Source organism: Mya arenaria, chromosome 6, assembly GCF_026914265.1.
Source record: "Mya arenaria isolate MELC-2E11 chromosome 6, ASM2691426v1".
Classification (NCBI taxonomy): domain Eukaryota; kingdom Metazoa; phylum Mollusca; class Bivalvia; order Myida; family Myidae; genus Mya; species Mya arenaria.
Genome location: NC_069127.1, coordinates 59,851,896 through 59,876,801, shown reverse-complemented (window position 1 = coordinate 59,876,801; position 24,906 = coordinate 59,851,896). Strand labels below are relative to the sequence as shown.

Genomic DNA, 24,906 nt, shown 5'->3' with positions numbered 1-24,906 from the left:
ACATGAAAAGCATAATCCTAGACCATTTTATTATAAGTTTAAAATTACGCAAATCAGTGGAACTTTTTAAACGATGTAAATTTGATATTAAAAATAATTAAATCCATTTATCTTGAAAACCTACATCCATATGTTCTGAGATTTCCTCAACATCGGCACTTGACAACGAGGATCGGCGCATTTTGGATTCCAGTCTGTCCAAGTAACGACTTTCTTCATCTAAAGCATCTGAAATTTAAAATGAAATTGAAAGTGCGAAATATAATTATGTGCAAAATGACTGTATAGAACTATGTGCTAAATTACGTCTTTCCCGTTAGATTTAACACTCGGTGTCTTATTTTTTTTCCCTAATTGGCAATATGGACAAGGCTTCCCAAAACTGACATTGGCTGGTCTGGACCCATTTGGACTTTGCATGTCAATTTCAGTCACAAAAAAAATGGCTAACAAATTGGTCTTAAAGTTTATCCTTTTTTTCCAATTTCGGTCCAAAATGGCCAAGTCAGTTAAAACATAGAAATATGATCCCAAAATTCTCAATTATTTCAAAATAACAGGCCCATACCAAAACGCCTTCAAAAGTAATCTCCCTAAAGATTCCAACATGCTTAAAACCGGTTAGGGGTCATAACAATTTAGATTCATGTTAAATGATGCCAGTTTTTTCTTCATTTTCAATTATATATATTTTTTTAACCCTGCGGGCCATTACCATTGCCCCTCCAAGAGTGATCCCCAAGGGGCTCACATGCCTTGATGACCGCAAGGGGTCACAAAAATATATAAATTAGCACCCATCGTTATATTGTAGATTGCTCTACTCACACGCTAGATTATCTCATTATGCCAACATGCATAATTTATACCTTTAACTTACTACTGTATCCAAGGATAAAGTAAAATGTCTATAAAAATAGAGCAATGTTTCAGGTAGATAAAATTACAAACTATAAATATTATTTATTGTGATATGTGTTATATTTTCAGCCTAACATACATAAGGTCTGTTGAGAATTTGAAATTCATAATTAAAGGGAAGTAATTTAAAAAAAAAAATATCCCTCATATCTTTCAAAACATCATTGAAATTTTTAATAAATGATGATAAATAAACAGTATTTTAATACACTAAATAAATGATTTTGAAGGAAAAAGCAACATCATTATCATAAACATCATTATTTAGTAGTCAACGACAGTCGTGCAATTCAAGGTTGTCTTGCGCTTTGTGTCCATATTATAATAAGATTATATTCAACAGTCCAACAAGCCAGTATTTAATATAATCATGAGAAGACACCCAAAAATTAAAAGCCCAGGGGATGTATTCAATATGCAATTTAAGTTAATCTTACGGTCATACATCATTGACTCCATTCACTGTATTGGTCAGTTATAAATAACAAGTAATTAATCCAATTAGCTACATCGTTCTGAGATCCAATTAAGACCAATATTGAATACCAGTCCTGTTGCTATTCGGGCTTGGGGCATGTGCTACTTTCAATCACTTATATGATTACTGCAAGAAAATAGTGTCCACCTCACAACATCTATACATACTCTTAAATTGCCGCCAAGTTTGATCAGACGACAAAAACAGCCTGTGGTAATGCTCCACCCGCTGAAGGGTATGCGACCACAACGTGTTCATTCGCATGAGAGAACGCGCCAAATCCTGCAGACTCCCTGATGGAGCTTTCGATAACATCTCGTTGGCCGTGTCAGTCAGTTGAGTAACCTCCCCTTCTCGGTCTAACATGTCGCTTCGTAACCCCTGTGATTAAAATAAACCAGAAACTTGTTTTTAATATAAATTGTCTACATCAAACTATTACTATGAAATAATCATGTAAATGATGGGATAATAATGTATTCATGAAATTACTGTATTATTCGCAAATGTTTGTGCTGATTTTTTAGATATCAAGTCTTATAACTATCATACATATTGCAGTATGGCTTAATCAATTGAAACTTGTTTCTTCAATATCGTCATCAAACAGGGCTGTCTTTCTAATGACTAAGTGGCTGACTTTTGGCTCAACTTCCCACCCTAAAAAGAATATATTTTTCGTAGATTATTGACCGAATTCCGACCCAAAATAACTGAGGTATTTCTAAAAATGGTGTCACAAGAATGCAGATAAAAAATTAATGAAATTCTTTGTATTTATTTGACAACTTTACATTTTTACTTGTTTAAATCTTAAAATGTGTTATAGTTGTGTTACTTTGCAATTTCGATTTTTTTTTGTAAAAAAATCCTCATTTGAAGAACCCAAGTCTCATTCCTTAATAATTAGCCAAGAGATAGCACAGACAGACCATGACAATTATTATTTTACGACACTCCAAAATAATTTACCTATCTAGACGTCGGTCATTAACCTAATGCTGCTTAAGGGCTCAAGGACCCGTAATGTTATGGACAGAATCTACACAATAATAAATGTCCTTCATGTATTTTTTTTTAAAAGCAGTTTACACCAAAAACTGGGTAATGCTTGGATACTTACTATTTAAACCTTTTTTATCTTAATTGAAACAGAGCCTGTATCGTCTTTAGATTATAGAAATAGGATTGTGTAGCTTACCTTAAATTTCTTATATTTCACTTGAAGATCATTTAAACTTTCCACCGAGTAATCCTTATTGGAAATCTCTTCCTTCAACGGCTCCAGCCATGCGATTATCTTATTAATCTCACGATAAACTTCCTGACTCGAATCTAACGAGCCTTTCAATCGTTGACGCTGCTGCTCTGCTAACATTAACACCTTATTCCAGTTTGTGTTAACCTCTTCAACCTCTTGCGAAAGTTTTGCTTCGAACGCCGAGTCGATATTTATCGATAAGCCTCTATATAAGTGATTAATCTGGTCCATGTTTTTCTGGAGGGTAAGGATATCATTCTGCACGCCTGCACTCTCAGCCAGCTGAGCTTTTAAAGTCGGAAGGTCGCCCTTGGTCGGATCTTCGGCATGCAGAAAAATGTCCATTTCTGTCATCCAGGTTCGAAAACCATCCCGAAGAGTCTGTTTTAAGATTAAAAGTAAAATTTGTATTAGAATCAAATTCTTAACCAGTGCAAAGAAACTACACTCTCTCTAGTAGGCCAAGGCTAATATAACAACCCCTTAAATTGCAAGTGCTTTAATATGGAAATCAGGAAATAAAAATCGAAGGCTTTCATAAGCACTATATACATGAATTATTATACAGGAGTATATACATGCATTATTTAGGTTAAAGTTTGTTGTAACTACACTGAATGTTTTCAAATGGACCTTTTATTACTGTATTCTATAAAAGTTTCCAAGGCTGTCAAAGGACAATCCTTATACTCCCAGCACATATAACATACTGAGTTTAAACTAATGAAAGATCTGCACAGTTGTAAGACAGCTCACGAAAGTAAAATAATGGTGTACGTTTAAAAATTTATGCAGGGTGAACCCCGGATTGATATGCATATCTAAACATTTTTCTAATTTCTGTATAGGTCACACAACTACATGTACACTTACATCATATTCCCGCAGCTGCTCTATGGCACTTTCCAATTCCTGAATCCTAGTTTCCATGGCCATGGAAACTGTGTTCCACTTATTATTAAGAGTCTTAAGGTCACTTTCCAGTTGCGCAGCCTTAACGCTAGAGGGTGCTTTCATAATGAGGTCATTTCCAGTTTTCGTCAAGTAATCGCGGCTGCTTCTTTGTTCCTGGAGATCTTCATTCAGTGTCTGTGGTGAAGATATTGTAAATAAAATTATTAATTTTATTTTCTAAATAAACTTTACTTAAACAAACCATTTAGTAATGTTCACTGCACCAACAACCAAAGATATCAAAATTATACACAAACACATCAGCGCAAGGTCAAGAGGAAGTTGGTGATATAACTGTTTTGTTTCATGACAGTCAATAAGTAGTGTGTTGTAGAAGTTAACAGCGTTGTTATTTATCTGATAGTTATATCATATGTAGGCTCCTCCTTCTTGATACCAATATGCGAGGAAATGTATAGATGAAAAGAAAGAAAACTCTTTCAAACCTGGTACAAGAGCTGCAGGTCTGGCTGATTATAAAACTTTATCAAATTTGGTAAATATTGAAACAAGCTGCGCAAATGAGAAAGTGAACAAACTTAAAATGGTCAAATTGTGATAGCTAAAAGGACAAAACTCAATCAAGTATCATGACATTTGGTATGGCTTGTGATCCATTTTCGGCAAGTTTGGTATAGGTTGAATAAGAACAGCTGGGATAAAAGAGCAGACTTTAAATTTCAATTTGATCAATTTTGATGATTCAAAGGTCAAATCTGAAGCAACTGTATCAAACTTTGTCAAGGACCACAACTTACATTAAACTGTTTTAGCTGCTTCTCCATTGTCAGAAGGTTGTTGACAGTGAATTTCTCAGACTGTAACACATCGAGGTTGTTAGTAAGCCACTTGAGCAGGGCCTCCATAGCCTCCAGGTATGCTCTCGGGGGTATGCGATCCAGGGCCTCAGAAAGATGACCTTGACGTTCGCCTGGAAAACAAAACACGGGTAATTACAGAAAAGCTTGAATCTGCAATCACGCTACAAACCATGCAGATCTGTTTTAAAATACAGATTTTAGTAAAATGGGTTTGTAACAATTTTCAATCCCAAATAATTATACTCCTGTTTGCGATTAAATTAAACATTTTATGTTTTTGAAGCAATGAATAATTGTAACATTTTCATTATTCACGGTGTTAAGTGTAGCATGTGAACGCAGCTGGTTCCCTAATAGTGACATTTACATAAATGCACTATGTGAATTTGTAATGCAAACGCAAATCCTTTTGACTTGATATAGCAGCATTTTTGTCCATCAATAGTCTTCAATGTTTTTGTTTACCATACTCATACATGTAGGTAATTACCATGCAAGGTTACTCAGAGATAGAATTCTAGTCATGCTTAAGAATTAAGGACTTGGATAAGATTAGATTGTGCATAAGATAACAATGGCTTCATATAAGGTTCTATCTATCAGAAGCCGTAAGTGTCATAATTATGTTCTGAAGGTACATGTACACAAAGGTGGCAATCTTTGTCAGGGATAATGACAATTTTTTTACGCCGAAGCAAAATCCCACCTAACTGAATTTAAAGGCTGTGTTTGTGAGTGTCATTGATTGCCTTTTTCGCCCTCTTGAAGGCATGCATGTAAACCTTCCCCCCATTGTAAATGTTTGTACATGTGCATTTAGATATCCAGTTGTCTGTGTATGCAAAAAAAGGCGAAAAAAGTAACTTGTTGTATTTTCTGCCCTTTCAGGCACAAAATATGAAATTATGCCACACACTTTTAACGATAAATGGCACCTTGGAACTCTAGGTCAGAAAACCATCCCATTACTATTTCTGGTTTTCAGTCTCAAATTAGGTGCTTTACGCCTTCAGTTCAACTGTTACTTTCACATGTTTTCAGGAGGTTCAGATTTTGTGTGTTTTTTGCCCTATTTAAAGGCGAAAATACAAAATGGCATATATCATTCACTAACAACAAACATACTTTATGGTACTCAAAAACTTAGTAAGTTGGGTACAGTACAAAATGTTGTTTTCAGTTGTTAGACTATTATACTGGTGGAAAGAGTATGGTTTAAATGACATTATCTTTTATTGCGAAACATACCATTTTCAATGTAAATTTTTACCATTGAATACTGATCGATTTTAATTGTCATATTTACAATACAGTATCAAGATGAGTAGAAATGTTGAATTATATCATAGTGCATGAAAAATATACAGGGTCATATTTCTTAGTAGAGCAAGGAACATCAATAGGCATACATGTACATTTGTTCATGACAACAAATGAGGCTGCATAATGCAATTTCAATTGATTTTTTTTAGTTGTTTTAGAGTAAACATGATGTGAACTTACCTTCAAATGAACACAATTACCTCTATTTGTGAAGTTAATGAAGTTAGGATACAAAGAAATATTATTTACAGCAAATTTTAAAAAATTACAAAATAATTTCAGTGTTAGTCCATTAATTACTTGTTAAAAACGGAAATGGGATATAAACGGAAATGGGATATTGTTATGTACAACAACATTAATTACTTTACAATACTTAAATAAATAAGGCCATCCATGAAAAAAATGTACATGTCCAAAATTATGAGCAAAATCATGCATTACTTAAAACATTTACCTCTGAAGTAGGAAAAAATGATATTTAATAAGGTTTTAAATTATCTCTTATTCAAAGTGAAATATCCTAACCCTTCTCAAAATATTGCTTTTCATCAAAATGTGCTTAATATGCAGAAAAAATGTACCTTTAACACAGAAAAGAAGGAAAAGATGTGGTTTTAAGAAAAACTTTTGGTTCGGGTAACCCGACCCCCTACGTACAAAATAGGCGCAGACCCTACCCTGTCAGTTGGTAAAGAATAATTATGGATGGCCTTATATATACATACGTTACTTTCTGGAATTAAATTATGACATAAAATATGTTTTATTTTTGTTATTTTTCAAAATATACTTACTCTCATGTTCATCTGAAGAATTAACAATCCATGCAGCAAATCAATTAACAGTCAAAAGTCAGTATAAATACAAATTTGTATTGGTTTTAGTTGAAATAACTGATTAAGCAATAAGCAAGAACCAAAAATACCAGTAAAAAAGTGGCAAAAAATATAGCTTTATTAGTGCCGAAAAATAACATTTTTAATCAGGATTCATACATGTGCATTTATTTACAATAGCTAACTAAACTTCAAAAAGCAAAAAAAAACAAAAAAACTTTTAAGTCTAAATCAAAGTTTCAAATCATAATGCTAGAAACACAAAATGTCTATGTTTAAAACTGAAATGAAATCTGCCATTAAAACATTCCCCATTAAACTTTTTTTTTATCATATTCTAGTGCACACCAAAATTTCGCCTACTAAAGCAGTCATAACCATATGAAACTGAACATTTATTAATACACACCTATTCTTTGAAGGACTTTTTTCCACCTGGTATGGAAGGTGTCGAAATCGTAGCGTATTGTGTTATCAGAAGAGGAAAGACTGTTCGCAAGAGAAGACAACTTTTGGATTCGTTCTTCCTGACTACGCATCGCTCTCAGTTTCACCTGAAGTGAAAAAATTAACACTTTGAATTTATGTTGTGTGCTTCTTTTTGATTATGACATGTAATTGTTGCAAAGAAGAAAATGAATGAGAAGTATGCTCTTGGAGCAAAATGCAAGAGCGTGCAGTTCATCACTAATATAAGTTTAAGACGAATTGCCTTGCTTAAACATTTGAACTCTAGAACAAATAAATGAAACAAACACACCCCTCTATCTGCACTTGAAGAAACAACTCAAGATTCATTAAATGCAAGCACAATTTTGTTCCCTACGACTCTTAATTAAATGTTTTATCTACATCATATAAAATAAAATAATATCATATTTTATAAAAGTGAACAACGGTATGATTTTTGATAAAGAAAAATCACTATCAAATCTTAAAAAAAAAGGATAACAATTTAAAACCTTGCATTTCACCATCTGTCTCAATTTTTATTTGATTTTTTTAACATTGTAAAGATAAAGTATCATATTAAAATGAACTATTGTGAGTTTCTTGCTAAAAACTTTTTAGCTGTCAAATCTTTAGAGAGAAAGAACAACAATTAAAAAAACCTTGCACTGCTCCATCTGTCTGGTTATATCAGGTGTTTCCTCGGCGATAATTTCCGTGGCGGTCAACCATTTCTCATATGTCGTAACTAACTCTGTCAAAGACTTCAGTTCATCATAAAACTTTTTCGTATTCACATTGCTCTCAACGATGACTTTCGTTCCCGTCAGCAGCGTTTTTACTGCGTTCCATCTCCGCTCCAAATTCTGGACAGTAGTTGAAACGGAATCTGCCGACTCACCAGCTGGAAGAAAATAAATGTAAGCTATAAATACAAGCAAAACAAAATTGGTAAATACATTATTTTCACAAGACAAGCCTTTAATAAGCACATAATGGTTTCCTAGTTTAAAGTGTGTATATTTAGCATCTGGAAGTCATGTGATAAGTACAGATACATAATTATACTGACATTTATTTTTAAATAAACTGGGATTTGAAATTTTAAAAATACGCAAAAACTGCAAAAGATACATGTGTAATTTCAGTGTTAGTCCATTAAGCGATGTGATACGTCAGCAAGATTCAATGTGTCGTACACAACAAATCAATTTTATGCAAGTTTTTGACAATTTTCTTTTTTTCTGCAATTGTATCATCTGGTGTCTATAAGTTCCAATAACGATGATAACAAATTTTTCTTTCCTTTAAAATATGGTGAAGAATTAAATGTCATTGACAATGTGTTATCAGTTAAAGATAAAATTGTAAAAAGTCTTATTATCCAACATGATATGTGATCAAATTAAGAAATATCAACCATTCTCCTGCCATGTTATTTTTTACATCATAAAGAATTCTTTTTTAATCATCGCTTTAAACTATTTTTCTATGAGTGATCTAGTAAAATTAACAAATGACATGGCAGTATAAGTCAGAAATGGTGGATTTTTTTATTTTCATAATATTATATCATAATTAAATTCGTAATAAGGTCAACAGGACTGGTTTCATCCTTTGCCAAATCAACTTGACATTTTCAAATAATAAAAGAAAATTTATGAGCACATGCATGCATTTTTCATACTGCGAGACCCTTTCATTATGTACATAATCTTATAATAAGAAAATGTTCAAGACTAACTGAACCTGCCAGCTATTAAACTGTATTTTTCAAATATATTTTAAGTAAAAATTTCTTTACCCTTTTCAAGTTCCTCTTGTACAGTTTTTCCGAGGGCTAAGACATTTTCAACAGTTGATGTCTGCATAATTATCTCATTCTCACTGTCCTGGAATAATAAATGGAAACAATTTGATACATACATATTTTTCAGTAGGATATCACTGTTTTAAATTGGTCTCAGGTCTGTTTCATTGCCTAAATTTGTCTCAGGTCTAACTTGTGGTCTAATTGTGTAATTTTGTCTCCATCTGTTCTGTTGTCTTAACTGTTCGGTCTGGAGCAATCAACGCGCACGCAGAACCTGTGACATGCCTGTCGCCATATCATGGTGAACCACCATAGCAAGTTTTAAGAAAATCCTATTATGCATAGTAATGATACAGCACAGACAAGGTTCAGTCCTATAAATAGTACTCATTTTGACATTTAACCTTGGATATACACAGAACCGTCGTTGGGACATGTCGAGGTCAACACGAGCAGGCTTGACACAAAGAGACAGGAACCTCCACCTATAAAATTTCTTTATTCGGCCTTCCTATAATTGTGGGTGGTTATAATGCATAAAAGGAATAGCCCTAACTCTGGTAAGGCCTTATTTGCATAAGTATTAATGTCTTATGTCTGGATTCCTTCCCATAGAAAAGTTCATATCATCAGCAAAGCTGGAGTAAACGAACAAATCTATCAACAAGTATTATTCTGGATTATCCCATAATGGCATACGTCCAATGACATTTGATAAATGAAATGCCAAAAACAGCCATATTATATGTTCTAAAATATAGAATCAGAGGAAAACATTTTCTTACTGTCAAAAAGAAAAGCCATACCAGGGTAAACAAGTTCTGAATTAATTCAAAGAAGGAAATTGTCAGAAATTAATCAAACGCAAATAACTACAGGAAAGAAGAAACACTGCAACTGGCCATCATCAATGAAAGATAAGGCATCATGTGCTTGATCCTGATTTCGGCACATTCTCATTGTATAAAAGTGGTCACCAGCACTGATCTCTGTCCAGAAAACAGTCTTCAAAGTACAGTGGAAACCTGTTTGCTTGATAAATCGCTTTTAATTTACTCTGTATGAAAAATACGCTTAAAACACGGTGCCAATACTGCTGCTTTTAATGCAGCTTAAAGCCCATTTAAGGCACATTTAACACACTTTTTTGTGAAGGGATTGGCTCAAATTCCTAGTTGGCTCAAACTAGATGTCAAGGACCAAATTGTTTTTTTTACTCTATGTAAGCATACCCACTTGGCTTGATATTCGCAAGGCTCAAAGTTTTTTTGCTGGTCCCTGGGTTATCGAACCAATGGTTTTGACAGTATTTCAAATCAGCTTATACTTTCTTCACAATCAAGCAAAAAAAAATAATATCAACAAAATATCATGTTAACAGAAAGGCTTAATAAAATCAGCGCATAGGTCAAACAACCACTGACCTCAATCAGGACCATCTGTTCCTCGGGGGTAAATGAATCTTCCCCTGCTGTGCTCTCGTCCTGAGCCAGCAACTCCAGTCCTGATTCGATTTTCTCGAACCATTCATTGAGCTCAGCCATTTCCGAGTCTAGCTGTCGTTTGGCGGGTGATTCTAACCGAGGGCGTTTCATCCCTGTGTCGCTTGGTGTGGAAGCATCTAAACGAGCTTCAGAGCTGACTGTCATTTCTTCCGATACTTCAGGAACTTCACTTAGCTCCAACCCAAGACCAACAATCTGAAAAATTGAAGAGGATTTTTTTTTAAATACTAAATATAGAAAAATAATATTGAGAATTAGCCACGACATGGTCTGGTTCAATAGAAAACATAACCAAACTAGAACTGTAAGCCATAGGCTAACGAATACCCCCCACCCCTCCATGTCTAGGTTGTTTGCCCTGGAGTTAGGCCGGACAAAGCTAATTTTGCCTACAAGGGGAGATAACTCCAGTCAGGGTCATGTGACCTGTACCAAATTCACAGAGGCGAAAGTTTACAACATGGCCATTAATTTCTGAAAGTTTGATAAAGATTTGTTGAATAATAACAAAGATGAATCCCGGACAGGGCTTATTTTGCCTACTTTAACACATCAAGGGGAGATAACTCCAGTCAGGGTCATGTGACCTGTACCAAATTCACAGAGGCTAAAGTTTACAACATGGCCATTAATTTCTGAAAGTTTGATAAAGATTTGTTGAATAATAACAAAGATGAACCCCGGACAGGGCTTATTTTGCCTACTTTAACACATCAAGGGGAGATAACTCTGGTCAGGGTCATGTGACCCGTACCAATTTCACAGAGGCGCAAGTTTACATCATGGCCATTAATATCTGAAAGTTTGAAAAAGATTTGTTCAATAACGACAAAGATGAATCCCGGACAAAAAAAAAAACGGACGGACAGACAGACGGACAACCCGATTCCAGTATACCCCCCCAAACTTTGTTTTGGGGGGTATAATAAACTCCTAACCCTAATGAAATGACACCCCCTAAACACCTCTAGGTTGGCCCGGATGGACTGCCACTTCCCTTTTCAGGGCAATAATCATCATGAACATCAAGCTTATTCCCACAATTCAATTTTTCATCAAACAAGACAAAGGAAGTATATCAATATGGCCAACAATAACATAAAATATGCTTTGCAATGCTGTTTATTGTGCTTATTAATTCAAAACAGAAAAAGACTGGATGTACAGACAACACCTTGCGGGGCAGTAATCATCATGAACATCAATCTTAACCCCACAATACCTGTTTACTCTGTATCTCCATATTTTCCACCAGTAGTTTCCACCGTTCCTGAAACATCTCAAGATCGGTCGATATCGTCTTCACCGCTTCTTCATTATTAACACACAGGACGATCTGCTGACCAGTCTCATATAAATCTTCAAACTTCTGAACCTGCGTCACCATATCACGCTCAATGGTCTTAAATGTAAACAACAAATATTTCATTTTCATGACAGCTAATATTCATCTATATAAAAACTGAAAATAGTTTGAATTTCCCCAAGGTCTTCTCAACACTTTAATTTCGGGCAAATTTGTCTGGTTTAAATTTGATGACGTCATTATTTTATCATTGCCAAACATCAATAAAATAATATTTCACCAGGTTTTAAATTCACTACACTCGAGCCCCATTTTCTTTAACAATTTTTAGTCTTTAATTGGATTAAGCTCTTAAGCACATTATTCTCCTTTAAGTATGAAATGTGAACCATTCTCCTATTGAAGTGTTAAGGAAAATAAGATTTAATATGGGTTTTTTGTAAAATCAAGTTAATGAAACTGTTTTGGCTAAATGATACTTAAGGGTGTTACACTAATGATTTTTGAGAAATGGGGACCTTCTTATGGTGCCGCAGAAGTGTTAAATATTTCAATCTGATTGCTTGTCACAGCTGAGGTGACCAGTATAACCTTAACACAAAACATTGCAAGACAGAATGCAGACAAACATTTGACTGTTTGTTCAAATCTCTGTTAAAGTTAAGGTTGTTTACTTTATCATTGTTCAATTTCTAATTTACTATTCTTGAAGTTCAATGGAAACACTTGTGATCTGCTGTACTTTCAACACGATTTGCATAACGGTTTCAGTTGTAATAGTTTAATTATATTTAAAATATTTAACGTTTAAATTTTAACAACAATTTGGTTAAACAAGTTGTGTACTTTAACAACATTCTGAAAAATCGGCCCATTGTTATAACCATGATAACCACATGACTTCCTCCTACCTTCAGTTCTTGAACCTGCTTCACAGCGACGTTTGTATCCGACAAGTCTTCCTTCTGCATCCTTTCTATCCACACTTCGCGATCCGACAACCATTCGGCAAACGTCGCCCGATCGTCTGAAAATGCCTGCCACTTCAGTAGAACTTGTTGTAACAGCAGCCATTGTTCTTCCGTCCAGTGGCAAATTGCCGCCCATCGCTTGCCGAGGGACTGAAGCTGAGTTTCCATAGCTTCGCATGCTGAAAGAAGAGTTATAACATTGTATAAAAGCTTGAGGAACAAAGTAAATTATAGATTTTCCTTAGTATTTTTTTTTAATTTGCTCTAATATTGCAGCCCTTAAGGGACTGGATTTGCTTGAAATATTCATAAAACTGTAACTACGGGTACATGGCAGTTTTGTGAGAATATAACATGATATAACTTATATAATATTGTATGATATATTAAATGCCATGAATTTTGGGGTAGCTATTACAATGAAGGCATGATGTCAATAAGAAAAATGACAGCAACAAATTTTCTTTTGCTATGATTATTTACTTTTCTTCTTTTCTTCAATGCTTCAATAATGTACACATTCAAGTCAATATCTGGTAGTCCTGTCCATAAGACTCAAATTACTTGTCTTCATCATCTAAACTAATTGTGTGCTAAAATGTGTGTTAAACAACCTAGTATAACCCATTTTTAATTAAGACCAAGAAACTGATTAAAATGACTTGAAATTATTCAAGTATAACCCAACACTCACCAGACTCTGTATTATTATCGTCCACGACAACCACCATGTTCTGCAGACTGTCGACCTTCTTCTGTTGATGATCAAGTTCCTCCTGAAGTTTTTTATGGTCCTCAATCTGCCGTCTGACTTGTGCGAGATCTGAACCAAGCTTCCCAGCGACACTGATCCGAGCTTCCATCTGGGTCAGCCAGGTTGCTAGTTCATCTAACTGTTTTTGTTGTAGCGACATCAGGGTAATTTGAAGCCTGCAAAGAAAAATTAAAATAATGCTTTCAAATGATGTGATTCTTTTATTTTAGTACAAAACCCATTGGCTCAATATCGTTTGGCTCATACTGGATGTAAATGATTAACTCTTTGTAGGCATTACCGCTTGGCTCTATATTCACGAGGCTCGAAGAATTATGGCTGGTCGATGGGATATCAAGCCAACGAGTTTCGACTGTATATTGATATGCCACTAAATCGTATTATGACGGCCCTCAACAATTCACCGTTTTGTTTTACAAAAGAATATATTAAAGCCCATTTGTATTTGTATGTCAAAGCTTATTATTTGACTAGTAAGTCTCTCCATTGGTACAGTTATGAATATTAATAAAAGGATTGTTCGGCATCAAGTCAATTGTCCAATACACTCAGGCCATTTAAGAAAATTGGATTATACGTGCAGAATTTTTATTATACAACCCTCTGGCTTAAACTTGCTTGGCTCGATTTCCTGGTTGGCTTGAACTGGATGAAAAGGACCGATTTCTTAATACTGGAATATACTGAAGGTAAGCATTCCTGCTTGACTCAAAATACCCGAGACTCGAGGTATTTTCGATGGTCCCTGAGAGTTGAGTCAACAGGGTTGGACTGTATATTATTACTGAATTTTAATACGTTTAAATGCAATACTCAACATCCACTACAACTCACTTGCTCTGTCGTTCTAACGCCTTCAATCTCAGTTCCTCCCATCGATTATTGAGCAGCCCCATCTGAACTCGAATTTCTTGTTCCTCTTCCGCCTTGACCTTGCCCTCCACTATGAGGTCATTTCCGTCACGTAACACCGCGCCAATACTGTCTTGGTGTCTCGTTAGTTCCAGCATAAATTCCTTTCAAATAAAGTAAGGTCTAAATGGTCATATGTTTAGATATGTGAACTTTAGTTTTGACCTTGTAACGACAATAATGTATTTTCCGTCACCGCAGCAATAATGTCTTTAGGTGATTTGCTTAAGTTCCAACATGAAATCCTATTAGATAAAATCATGTTAAAATGATTCAATATTTGGATAAGTGAACCTTGCCCTCAACAATCAGGTCATTTCATTTTTTCCATTGTGCTGACTTGGTGGTAGTGATAGTCTAGCATAATTGACATGGAAAAAAATGCAGTAATGATTCTTTAACTGTTTTAACAAGCTAAATTAAATAAGTATAAACTAAAATATTTATTCAAATTGATAGACCTTGACATTAAACTTTATTGAGTTTATACCTACAACCCGAAGTTAATATCGATAATCATGAAATTTCTCAAAACTCACCTCATGTTCAGAGAACTGTTTCTTCACTACTGTAACATCCTCTCCGATTGGTTTTTGTTTTTCAATGACCTCTTCTGCTTCAAGCAGCCATGTGAGCACATTTTCGAGGCTGTCTTGATACGAGAGAAGGTCGACAGAGCCGCTAGAACTCATAGTACTTTGGCGACTTGATGGGGAACTTAACGATGCAGCCATCTGTAAGAACAAAGCATAAGATCTATTATATAATATTTAAAACTGTTCTGCCTACCCATTTTGGGTAGAAGATATTTCAAAAGGTATATGGTATACAAGAGTAATGTATGCAAGACACAAGATACAAACATACAAGATTCTTTATTTAAAGTCAGGTCTATGATAACAAGAAACATTAGCTCAATGAGCTATTTTCAACATGTGTAACAAACATACAAAACATAACAATGAGCTCAGGTGAGCTGGAAATAATTTTATACAGAAACTCAACAAGAGTGTCTGGGACAACAACAACACTTGTATGTTTCTTCCGTCAAAAAAGCGGAACAACTCAACAACTGTCAGGTAGAGTTCTGGGACCTTACGATATTTACAAACAGTCTCAAGTATAATTTCCATCTCAAATGGCAAAACTGCAAAAATCTTTCTTTCTAGTTGAGTTTTGTTTATGAAATTTGCTGAATTTTATTCCTATTTGAAATTGTACAATTATTGACATTCATTTTTTTTAAATGAATGGAATAAAGGTTTTATTTTTATTACAAAGCGTCTAATTATTCTTCTCACTATTACAAAGATTACATTTGATTATTTCCGGTAGAAAATGATATTGTAAAATTCTGATTGGTTGTTTTATCTGGCGGCACAATTGTAGTCAAGACTTCCCCACTTAAATTGATCCAATCTTTGTTGGTCATGTCAGACAGTTGACATTTAAAATATAGAAAAATTGCATCTGGCAAAATGTCTACCAAGTTTCATTAGAATATCTTGGAACAGTTTTTTAGTCATACGATTTAAAGTTTTGACAAAACCTTGACTTTTTTTTCTAAAAACGGATATCTAAAAATAGCTAAACAGTCTCTAAGATTTTTTTGTTATGCAGGATTTGGCTATAAATGAGAAGAATTACCTCTGTGAGGAGGAAGTTAATATCAAATTATTAGCACAGCATCTTAACTCTGATTACTGCAGCACTAAATTTCTACCAAGAAATTAACAAAAACCTTAAACAATAGATCTCTTAAACTGTTTATTCAAATTTTTGGAACAGATTCAAATCTATTCATTAACAACCTGTGTTCCACTGGTCTCAAGAGCTTCTAGAAAATGTTTTTTGGATTTTCCAATTAACTCTAGTCAGAATGAATTACTGTTAGATGTAAGTAAGATACCTAAAGAATAATAAATTTATGGCAAATGATGATGATGATGATGATGATGATGACGATGATGATGATGATGATGATGATGTTGATGATGATGATGATGATGATGATGATGCTGATGATGACGATGATGATGATGATGACAACAACAATGATGACCATGATGATGACGATGATGAAAACAACTATGATGATGATAATGATGATGATGATGATGATGATGATGGTGGTGGTTCTGGTAGTGGTTTTGATAATGATTATGATAATGATAATGATGATGATGATGATGATGATTATGATGATGATGATGATGAGATGATGATGATGATGATGATGATGATGATGATGATGATGATGATGATGATGATAGTGATAGTGATGATAGTGAAAATGATGATAGTGATGATGATGCTGTTACTGTTGTTGATGCTGTTACTGTTGTTGATGGTGAAAATATGTACGAAGATGGCAACATAGAGGAAAATAAGATGATGATGATCATGATGATGACAAATATGACATCATCAGAAATGTTATTGATGGTAATCATTTATTTATTATACCGATGGTAATTATAATGTTAATTATGTTCACACGCATACTCAACTTTCATGACATATATTCCCAAACGTAATATCAATTTTATGGTGTTGGTAATAATAATGAAATCAAATGTAGCTTCTAATTATTACGTTTATTGATTAAAATGGAGTAATGGGTGTATGATGATGCGTCTATGATAATGGATGAAAGCTCAAAATTCCTGAAACATTTCAACAAACACATCAACAATCATAGGAACCAGAAACAAATCCATGTAAAACAAAGGAAAATAACCTCAACAGCAATAGTAATCCAATTTTGATGGGATTATAATCCCCAGCATTATGAGAGGAGACTGATTACAGCAATCCTTCAGAAAAAAAACATGATCCATCAATCAGTTCTGAGAGTCTACAGGGCATGCTTTTTTGGCAAAAGATCAGTGGATTTTCCCTCTAAGAATTGAAGATTAATGCCTCATGAAAGAGAGTGTTTTTACTTTTACCCCCCCCCCCCCCATCCCCCCCACCCCAGCCTCCCAGCTCTCCCTTTCTGAAGTTAAATAAGGGTAATCAGGAGTCTGGTCCTCAGATGAAATTCTTGTCTGTTTTTTGTTGTTGATTTTGTTGTTGTTTTTGTGGTTGGTTTTGTTGTTGTTTTTTTTGTGGTTGTTTTTGTTGGTTTTATGGTTGATTTTGTTGCTGGGTTAATCGTTGTAGCTTTTAAGACAAGGAAGTAACTGCGCAAGCTCATAAAATCATGAAAGACAGGAATGTTAGAAAAAACAATGTTTCATCCATAATACTTATGATAGCATCACAAGTATGCAGCATTAACTTAAGAGAAGCCCTTGTTTTTTTCTTAATAATGTAGAATGTTTACCTTGTGCACTCTCCCAGAACTAAATATTAAAGGCTAAATTTCTGGAAGAAAAACAACAACAACATCAAAGATTTATATGAAACCAGTTAATACAAAACATGTGAAGACTAATCTTGATGCATATTCTAAATAACTCCTTGCATTTCACTCATATTTTCAGAAATAACAGAAAAACCAGTACTCAGAGGATATTGTAAACATTTACAAATTCCATACAAACAGATTTTAGCCTAGGTGCTATATTACTCACAATAATTCCAAAACAGATTTATTACCACCAATACTTTTGCACAAAAACATAAATATGCCAATAAATATGAAGTTTCACAGGTGCCAGATAATCAAGATTCCTGGCAAATTTCTCACCCTCACCGATTTGTAGCCATAGCCAGGCTGGTGTTATGTGCTTTTTTCTCTTGCATAAGGTTTTGATAAGATAAACTATATCCTGGTCCGCTTTTTCAGGTTGTTTGTGAATAACCAATGTTATTGTTTGTAACTTGTTTATTTTGGTCCTCTTGACAATTAAGTCCGCAGGCCGGGTACTGATGCAGTTCGGCACAGACAAATTGCATAAAAGAAAGAAAATAAAGGCTTTCTTAGTGTTCAGAGCCAAATGCCGCTCGAATACCTTCACATAATCTTAGTAAGCATGCGTCAATTTCTAAATAACTCACTAAATAAAACACTTAATGACTAATTGGAGGGTTTTTTCATTACTTCATGCAAATATGGCGTTTTTTTTTCGTTACTTCATGCAAATATGGCGGTTTTTTGTCATCAATTGATGGAAATTTAGCATTTCTTTTCGTTACTTCATCTATACTTTTTGGCAGTATTGTAATCAGCGTTAGTGTTGGGAATCGGTTCCAATTTTACAATCGATAATCGGTTCCACTCAAGTTTTATTCATGCACATTATTAAACTCTTAATCATTATATGCATATACGTTATGTCTATGATTGAAGTAATTAAGTGTTATATAAAAAATAGTTCATTTTTACTTGCTCATTGTGGCTTTCATCTGCCATTTTGTTAAAGATAACGTCTGAACACTTACTTATATTTTTTTTCATTTTTTTTTTTTCGATGATCGATTATATACAAATACAATCGATTGTCACAGATTTCAGGCCCAACCAATCGATTTTCGATTATAATCGATCATCGGAACATCACTAATCAGCGTATTGGATTTTGAGTTGTCAGAGCTCTTCTCAATGATGAAATTACAATCTTACAGTTCTGCGATCCCTTAATTCGGCAGAGGCCTGAATCAGCCTGAACACTAATGTATATTATTACATCAGAAACATTTCAAAAATTTTGCTTTAAAAATTTTAATGTCCGTCTTTAAGGACTCAGTCTGGGTCCATTATTAACTTAAATTATAATTTCCGAGTTTTAGACTCGAGACTCACAACTGCAAATTTTGATTTCATTTTAAAACAGCCATTTTAAAATCAATAATGGTAAAAAGTGCTTGAAATGTTTAAAATAATATGATTTTCACCAATTTACACATCATTTGATAAATATTTTAGATTACATGAATTTGTAATTTAAAAAAAATAGCCTTTCTATGTCTGAAACTCAGACTTGAAGACATTCAGAGTGTATATGGGCCCAGAACTTATTAATACGATTAAACACCATTTTCATCATCAAGACTGATTGTTTAGTCGTTGACTTGAAGATCAGTGATGCATGGGGCACAGGATGGACACTTCCTGATTGGTTGTCAAATGGAAGCACTTTAAACTGTGTTTCAATAAAAATATTGGTAATGACATTCATTGCATAGATTCTGCCCCTGTAACTTTGTGGGTGTAACCAACGTAATGTTTACGACTTACATATCTTATTGAAACGGGAACCACCCCCCACCCACCCCCACCCCTGGTTCAAATGCTTCAAGAAATGCATTTCCTGTTTTACTATTTTTCTGCACAGTTCAATTTAATACCATAATGTATTAAATAATAAGACCATGAATAACCACAGATTATCAGAAAATCACTCAAGTCAGTCCTCCCCAGTATACTAATCAAATCTGGAGAGTTCACTTACTCCATTAATTACTAATCTTAATATCTAATTAGGCCTATCTGGAAAATCTATTATTTCTGCTGGTATTTCTGATATTCACATACCAAAGTCTGTAGGAAGAAAATCAAAATATTCATCCAACCGAAATTTAACCATTTTTCAGTCATGAGAATATAGTCATGCACATTGGCGCAGCTCCACCATGGCCTTGGCCCTGGCCCGACACATGCATTTCTCAGAAAATGTACTGCAGTGTTGTTTTCAAACTGTCTTAATTTTACAATGATCGAACAGAAAGTAATATTAACGTTTACATTAAGTCACTCTCATTGACATGATGTTTTTTGAAAGTGTGGTCTTGTGTTGTGGGGAAACTGGAGTTACTCGGAGAAAGCCAATTTGTCGCACTTGGTGACCAACAACCAAACATACATGCACCCAGGCTGGGAATCGAACCTCGGTCATCTTATAGTGAGAAGCAAGTGTATTCCTCCCACTGAGGTATCATAATGTGTTGGCAAGAGAAGAATTATTAAGTTGAGTGTAAACAGGAAGGAACATTGCATTGGGATCCATTGCTTGTCTGCTTTCTCCGGAGATAAATGGGCAATTACAACTCAGCAACTTTTTAAACCAGTATAATTGGAACTTGGAATACATTACATTGTTGTTTTTTATGTGAATTTCCTGAATTGTAGACAAGTGACAAATCAAGTTTCGTCTGAATAGTTTTTACTTCAAAACTTTGGTAATGTGTCCTAAATGGGTTTCTGCAAAAACATCGATGATCCATGTTCATTGTTTTATATCTTACAAGGTTACAAGTACAGGAGTTCTTACATTCCAGGTCTGGGAATTTCTCTTCAACTGTCTGACAACTATTTGTTTATACATCCATCTTTTTGATTCCCACACTTTTAAGAAGTGCTTATACTGCATGGGAAGTATTAAGTGTATTGTAACCAGACCTTTAGAGGTAGGGACTAACTGCTGCCGATTATGATGATGTTGGTGGTGGTGCTGTTGGTGCTGTTATGCTAATGGTGCTAGTGATGATTGATGTTGATTCATGATTGATAAGAATGATGATGATGATGATGATGATGATGATGATGATGATGATGATGATGATGATTATGATGATGATGATGATGATGATGATGATGATGATGATGATGATGATGATGATGATGAAGGTGATAATGCTGCTGCTGCGGTTGCTGGTGCTGCTGCTGCTGATGACGAAGATGATGACGATGAAGAAAATTAAACAAAATTTATATAAAGAGCCTATTAACAAACCTTGTTATGTTATATTGTTAAAACTCCAACCGATTTTCTGATTATTATTTAACATGCTAATATTAACAAATCACTCGTATACAATAAAAAAAAAAAACATGGTAAGAGTTTCCCGTCCCGAGAGAGAGGCTTTGAGATTATTCCAAAAACGAGACAATTTTTCTTATCTTTGCTAATCAATACTATTTTTGTCCTGAAAGACATTCTAGCCTGTATGAATAGCAATGCCCTGGTTGATAATAGCCATCAGAATTCAATAATCCTAAGAAATATTTGGGTTCCTATTTTCATTTCAAATTGGGTAATCTTGTGGCTTAAGTTTTCGTTAATTTTTAATGTACAAGCAGTATGCTTGGTTTGTTTGAGGATGTGGTGTTGTGGTGTTAAAAGTGTATTATGTGAACTTAGAAAAAAACATAACATATAGAATGGAGTAGCTCAGGGCCAGAAAATTTTGCACAGCATTTTTTTTCAAATATCATGTCACAACCAAAATGTGGAAAAAAAACAAAGATAATTTTTTGCATTGTGTTCTCCTATGTCGAAAACAAAATGTCTTTGTTCTTGCATGCATGCACATTTATAATATCATACAAAGCTCCTTTGGGCATGCATCTATCATTACAAGGCTACTTTTGAACTGCACCATTTCAAAGATTATTTGCACTAGCATAGAAATCAGTTAACAAAGAAATGTACAATATTCTTACATTACACTTACTCTATTTAAAACGCAAGCACATATATCATAGTTAAAACTCCAATTGTTCTCCATCGTGTCTTTCAAGTAAATCCAATCCATGGTCAAGCAAACAATATCATCTCTCAACTAGACAATTTAAAGCATTAAACTAATACTCAAAATTTCAGCTGGTAGGATTTTTTCGTTTCTAATTGTGATATATAAGCTGGTCAGCAACCAAGACTTAAACTGTTAAAACTGCTGGTCATCGTGGTCAGTTAAATGCTACAGATGTCCAATGAACTTGAGAGGATATCATTTAGGGAGGAATTTTGGAGAGAGTGGGTTTTTTTGCACATCTTGTTGGATTTTGATCTTTAAGTTGTTATTTTCATAGAAATGGGAGTCCACTAGTGAGAATAACCTAGTTACTTTCATGAAATTAAATCACCACCCTCATAGGTATTTCTACTTTATTTAATGAAAGGATATACTGACTGCAAGTCCATGTTCATTTGTTTGTCCAGGGTTATCATGTGACTAAAATCACTCCATTGCTTGGAAGGGTGTGGGGGAAAAATGGGGGGTAGGGGAATGTCTTTAAGGTACTGAAGGGACTGGGTGCGATTGTCTGCTTTTCAGATTTTCAGCAGAATTAAGGTTACTTTTCAATGAGCAAGATGGTGCTTAAACAGTGAATAGCATAACGGTGAACAGTACCAAATGGCGCATAGGAAAATATCACACAAAATCTAGATTGAAGAATGCTAATAGATACAAAACTGTTTAAGGGTATGAATAATTGTAAAGCCTGATGAATCACACAGTCATTTTTTGTCAATTTTCATACATGCATACCTGAGTGACTAATGCAAAAAATGAGTTCATGTTTTAAATATGGGTACTGTGGATCATTAAAATGTATATAAATTTATTGAATTTCAAATCTATTTTTTACTGCTTTAAAGTGACACTCTAATTCAAAATCAGTACATACGCATGCATAACAAACATCAATTTTGACTGATAAACCTTTTACTAGTTTAATTAGTTAGTTTAGTTTAAACTAGTAAAAGGTTTATCAGTTTAACCTTTTACTACTTACTAAATAATGCATTTATGGAAAATATTAATTACTGGTAACAAGATTGTATCCGGGTAATTAATAGCTGAAAGCAACACAAAAATTAAATGATTGGTGAATGCTAAAACATTTACTGGGGTCTACCATAGTCTAATAAGGTAAAAATACCGTACTTAATGCTCATTTCTTTCAAATTAAACTCGGTATCCTTCCTAAGAACCATTGTATTCGACATTTATTCATCCTGTTTGGAATATTTAAACAAAACTATTAATTGTGGTATTAAATCTTATTTGGGAGTAAGAGTGCATCTTTAAAGCTATATATACATGACTAAACATGCAAATGACATAACAGTGAACTTACTATACGCATACTGCACTGATATCGCGTAAAATGCAGTTTAAACCTTTCCTTTAATTTCTTATCCAGCGACATTGTCTTTGTTTTTTCAAGGTCATCCATGATTTATTTGTAAATCACTTCACTTTTCACTCACAAAAAAAGTATTTAAGTCAAAACAGGTGTCAAGAAAATCCTTTCACTAAAACAAATAAGCCTTTCATCCAATTAGCAATAAAACAATCCGTTTATGAATTGTATTCACAACGAAAAACAGGATTTTTGTTTTGTTATGCAGGGATATATTTGCACATGCACACACATAATTTTAAGGTTGTTAGGATTTCATGTCGGCGATATGACATTTACAGACATTTAATAACACATCTCTTTGTAAATACAAAGAGGGCTAAATCATGTCATAAATTTGTTTGCAAACAAGATGCATGCTTTTGTTTAAAGATGATTATTATGAATGCAGAGCAATGCTTATTATGATGACCATGGTTATGATGCTGACAATGATGAAGGTAATAAATATGAAAATATTGACAACAATAATGATGTTGATGATGGTGGTGATGATGATGACAGCAAAAATTTTTGATGTTGATGAAAAAAGATGATGATGATGATGACGACGACGATGACAACGATGATGATGACGATGCTGATGATTATGATGATGATGATGATTATGATGATGAGGATGATAATGTTGCTGATGATGAAGATGATATTAAGAGAATGATGATGTTGTTGAGGATGTTGAGGATGCTGAGGATGAGGAGAAAAAGAGAATGATGATGATAATGATGATAAGGATGAGAAGGAAGATGAGGACGAAGATTATGAGAACAAAGACGAGAAGGAGGAGGAGGAAGAGAATGAGGAGCAAAAAAGAATGAAGAGGAGGAGGATGAGAAAAAGGAGGAGAGAATGTTGATGATGATGAGGAGGAGGTGGACCATAAGGATGAAGTTGATGTTGATGATTATATTTAATTGAATTCAAATGACTTCCAGTCCAATAAGTTTGATTCACAACAGAATCCAAAACCAAAGATTAGCGAGGAATTAACACCAAAACTTACCCCAGATGTTTTCGACTCCTGTATCCCAATATTCATCGATTTTGAAAATGAGCCCGGTGAAATGGGCGTGGTGGGTGAGAGTGAGATGTCCCTATCTGGGTCAGTGGGAATATCTGTGTGGGGTAGGACTTTAAACAGACACGTCAGGTACATGATGATTGACTTCTTGTCAGGGGTCTCCACAGTGACATCTGAAAATTTATAATAATAGTTTAAGTAATAATAAGATGGCAAATTGAAACTATTTTAAGGTCATTTGGACAATAAATGAATCATTCATATTTATATTTTCCAACTGTAGCATATTATTATAAGGCCAAATAAAAAAAATGTCTTGTTTCTGGTCACCCGACCGACCCTACTTTTTACCCCCCGACCGTTTTTTTTTTTATAGCGTAAAGACCGTTTTTTATAATTAGCGTAAAGTGAGCCGGGATTCCCGGTCCCGGCGCCGAAGAGTAAACCGCGCTATCCGACAGTAATATTATATTCGTGGCGTGTTTTTTATACGGCCGTGTCGAAGATGGCTGGCCCTGCGCAGACGACGTCTGTTACGTATTTGATAGCCATAAAAATAGACAAATGTTCGCACTTCGACGGTTGTAGTGTCATTAAAGTTGCCCATTCGCAAACAACAATAAAAAGTCTTTTCATCGATTTACATGGCGAGCGAGAAAATGTCCGACTTGAAGCTAA

General features: G+C 34.4%; 1 protein-coding gene across 8 annotated transcripts in view; it reads right to left on the bottom strand.

The window, feature by feature from the left end:
- The window catches only part of LOC128238446 (dystrophin-like), a 198,707-nt gene that overhangs the window by 128,442 nt on the left and 45,359 nt on the right, over positions 1–24,906 (bottom strand). For all 8 annotated transcript variants that reach the window (XM_052954371.1, XM_052954368.1, XM_052954370.1 and 5 more), the window contains 15 exons: positions 24,211–24,401; positions 14,869–15,063; positions 14,252–14,433; positions 13,337–13,572; positions 12,583–12,821; positions 11,588–11,767; positions 10,285–10,560; positions 8,852–8,939; positions 7,710–7,951; positions 7,007–7,151; positions 4,373–4,545; positions 3,534–3,749; positions 2,601–3,041; positions 1,567–1,780; positions 125–228 (listed from right to left, as the gene is read on the bottom strand). In XM_052954371.1, the coding sequence (XP_052810331.1) occupies positions 125–228; positions 1,567–1,780; positions 2,601–3,041; positions 3,534–3,749; positions 4,373–4,545; positions 7,007–7,151; positions 7,710–7,951; positions 8,852–8,939; positions 10,285–10,560; positions 11,588–11,767; positions 12,583–12,821; positions 13,337–13,572; positions 14,252–14,433; positions 14,869–15,063; positions 24,211–24,401 (3,122 nt within the window). The remainder of the gene's footprint in view (positions 1–124; positions 229–1,566; positions 1,781–2,600; positions 3,042–3,533; positions 3,750–4,372; positions 4,546–7,006; positions 7,152–7,709; positions 7,952–8,851; positions 8,940–10,284; positions 10,561–11,587; positions 11,768–12,582; positions 12,822–13,336; positions 13,573–14,251; positions 14,434–14,868; positions 15,064–24,210; positions 24,402–24,906) is intronic.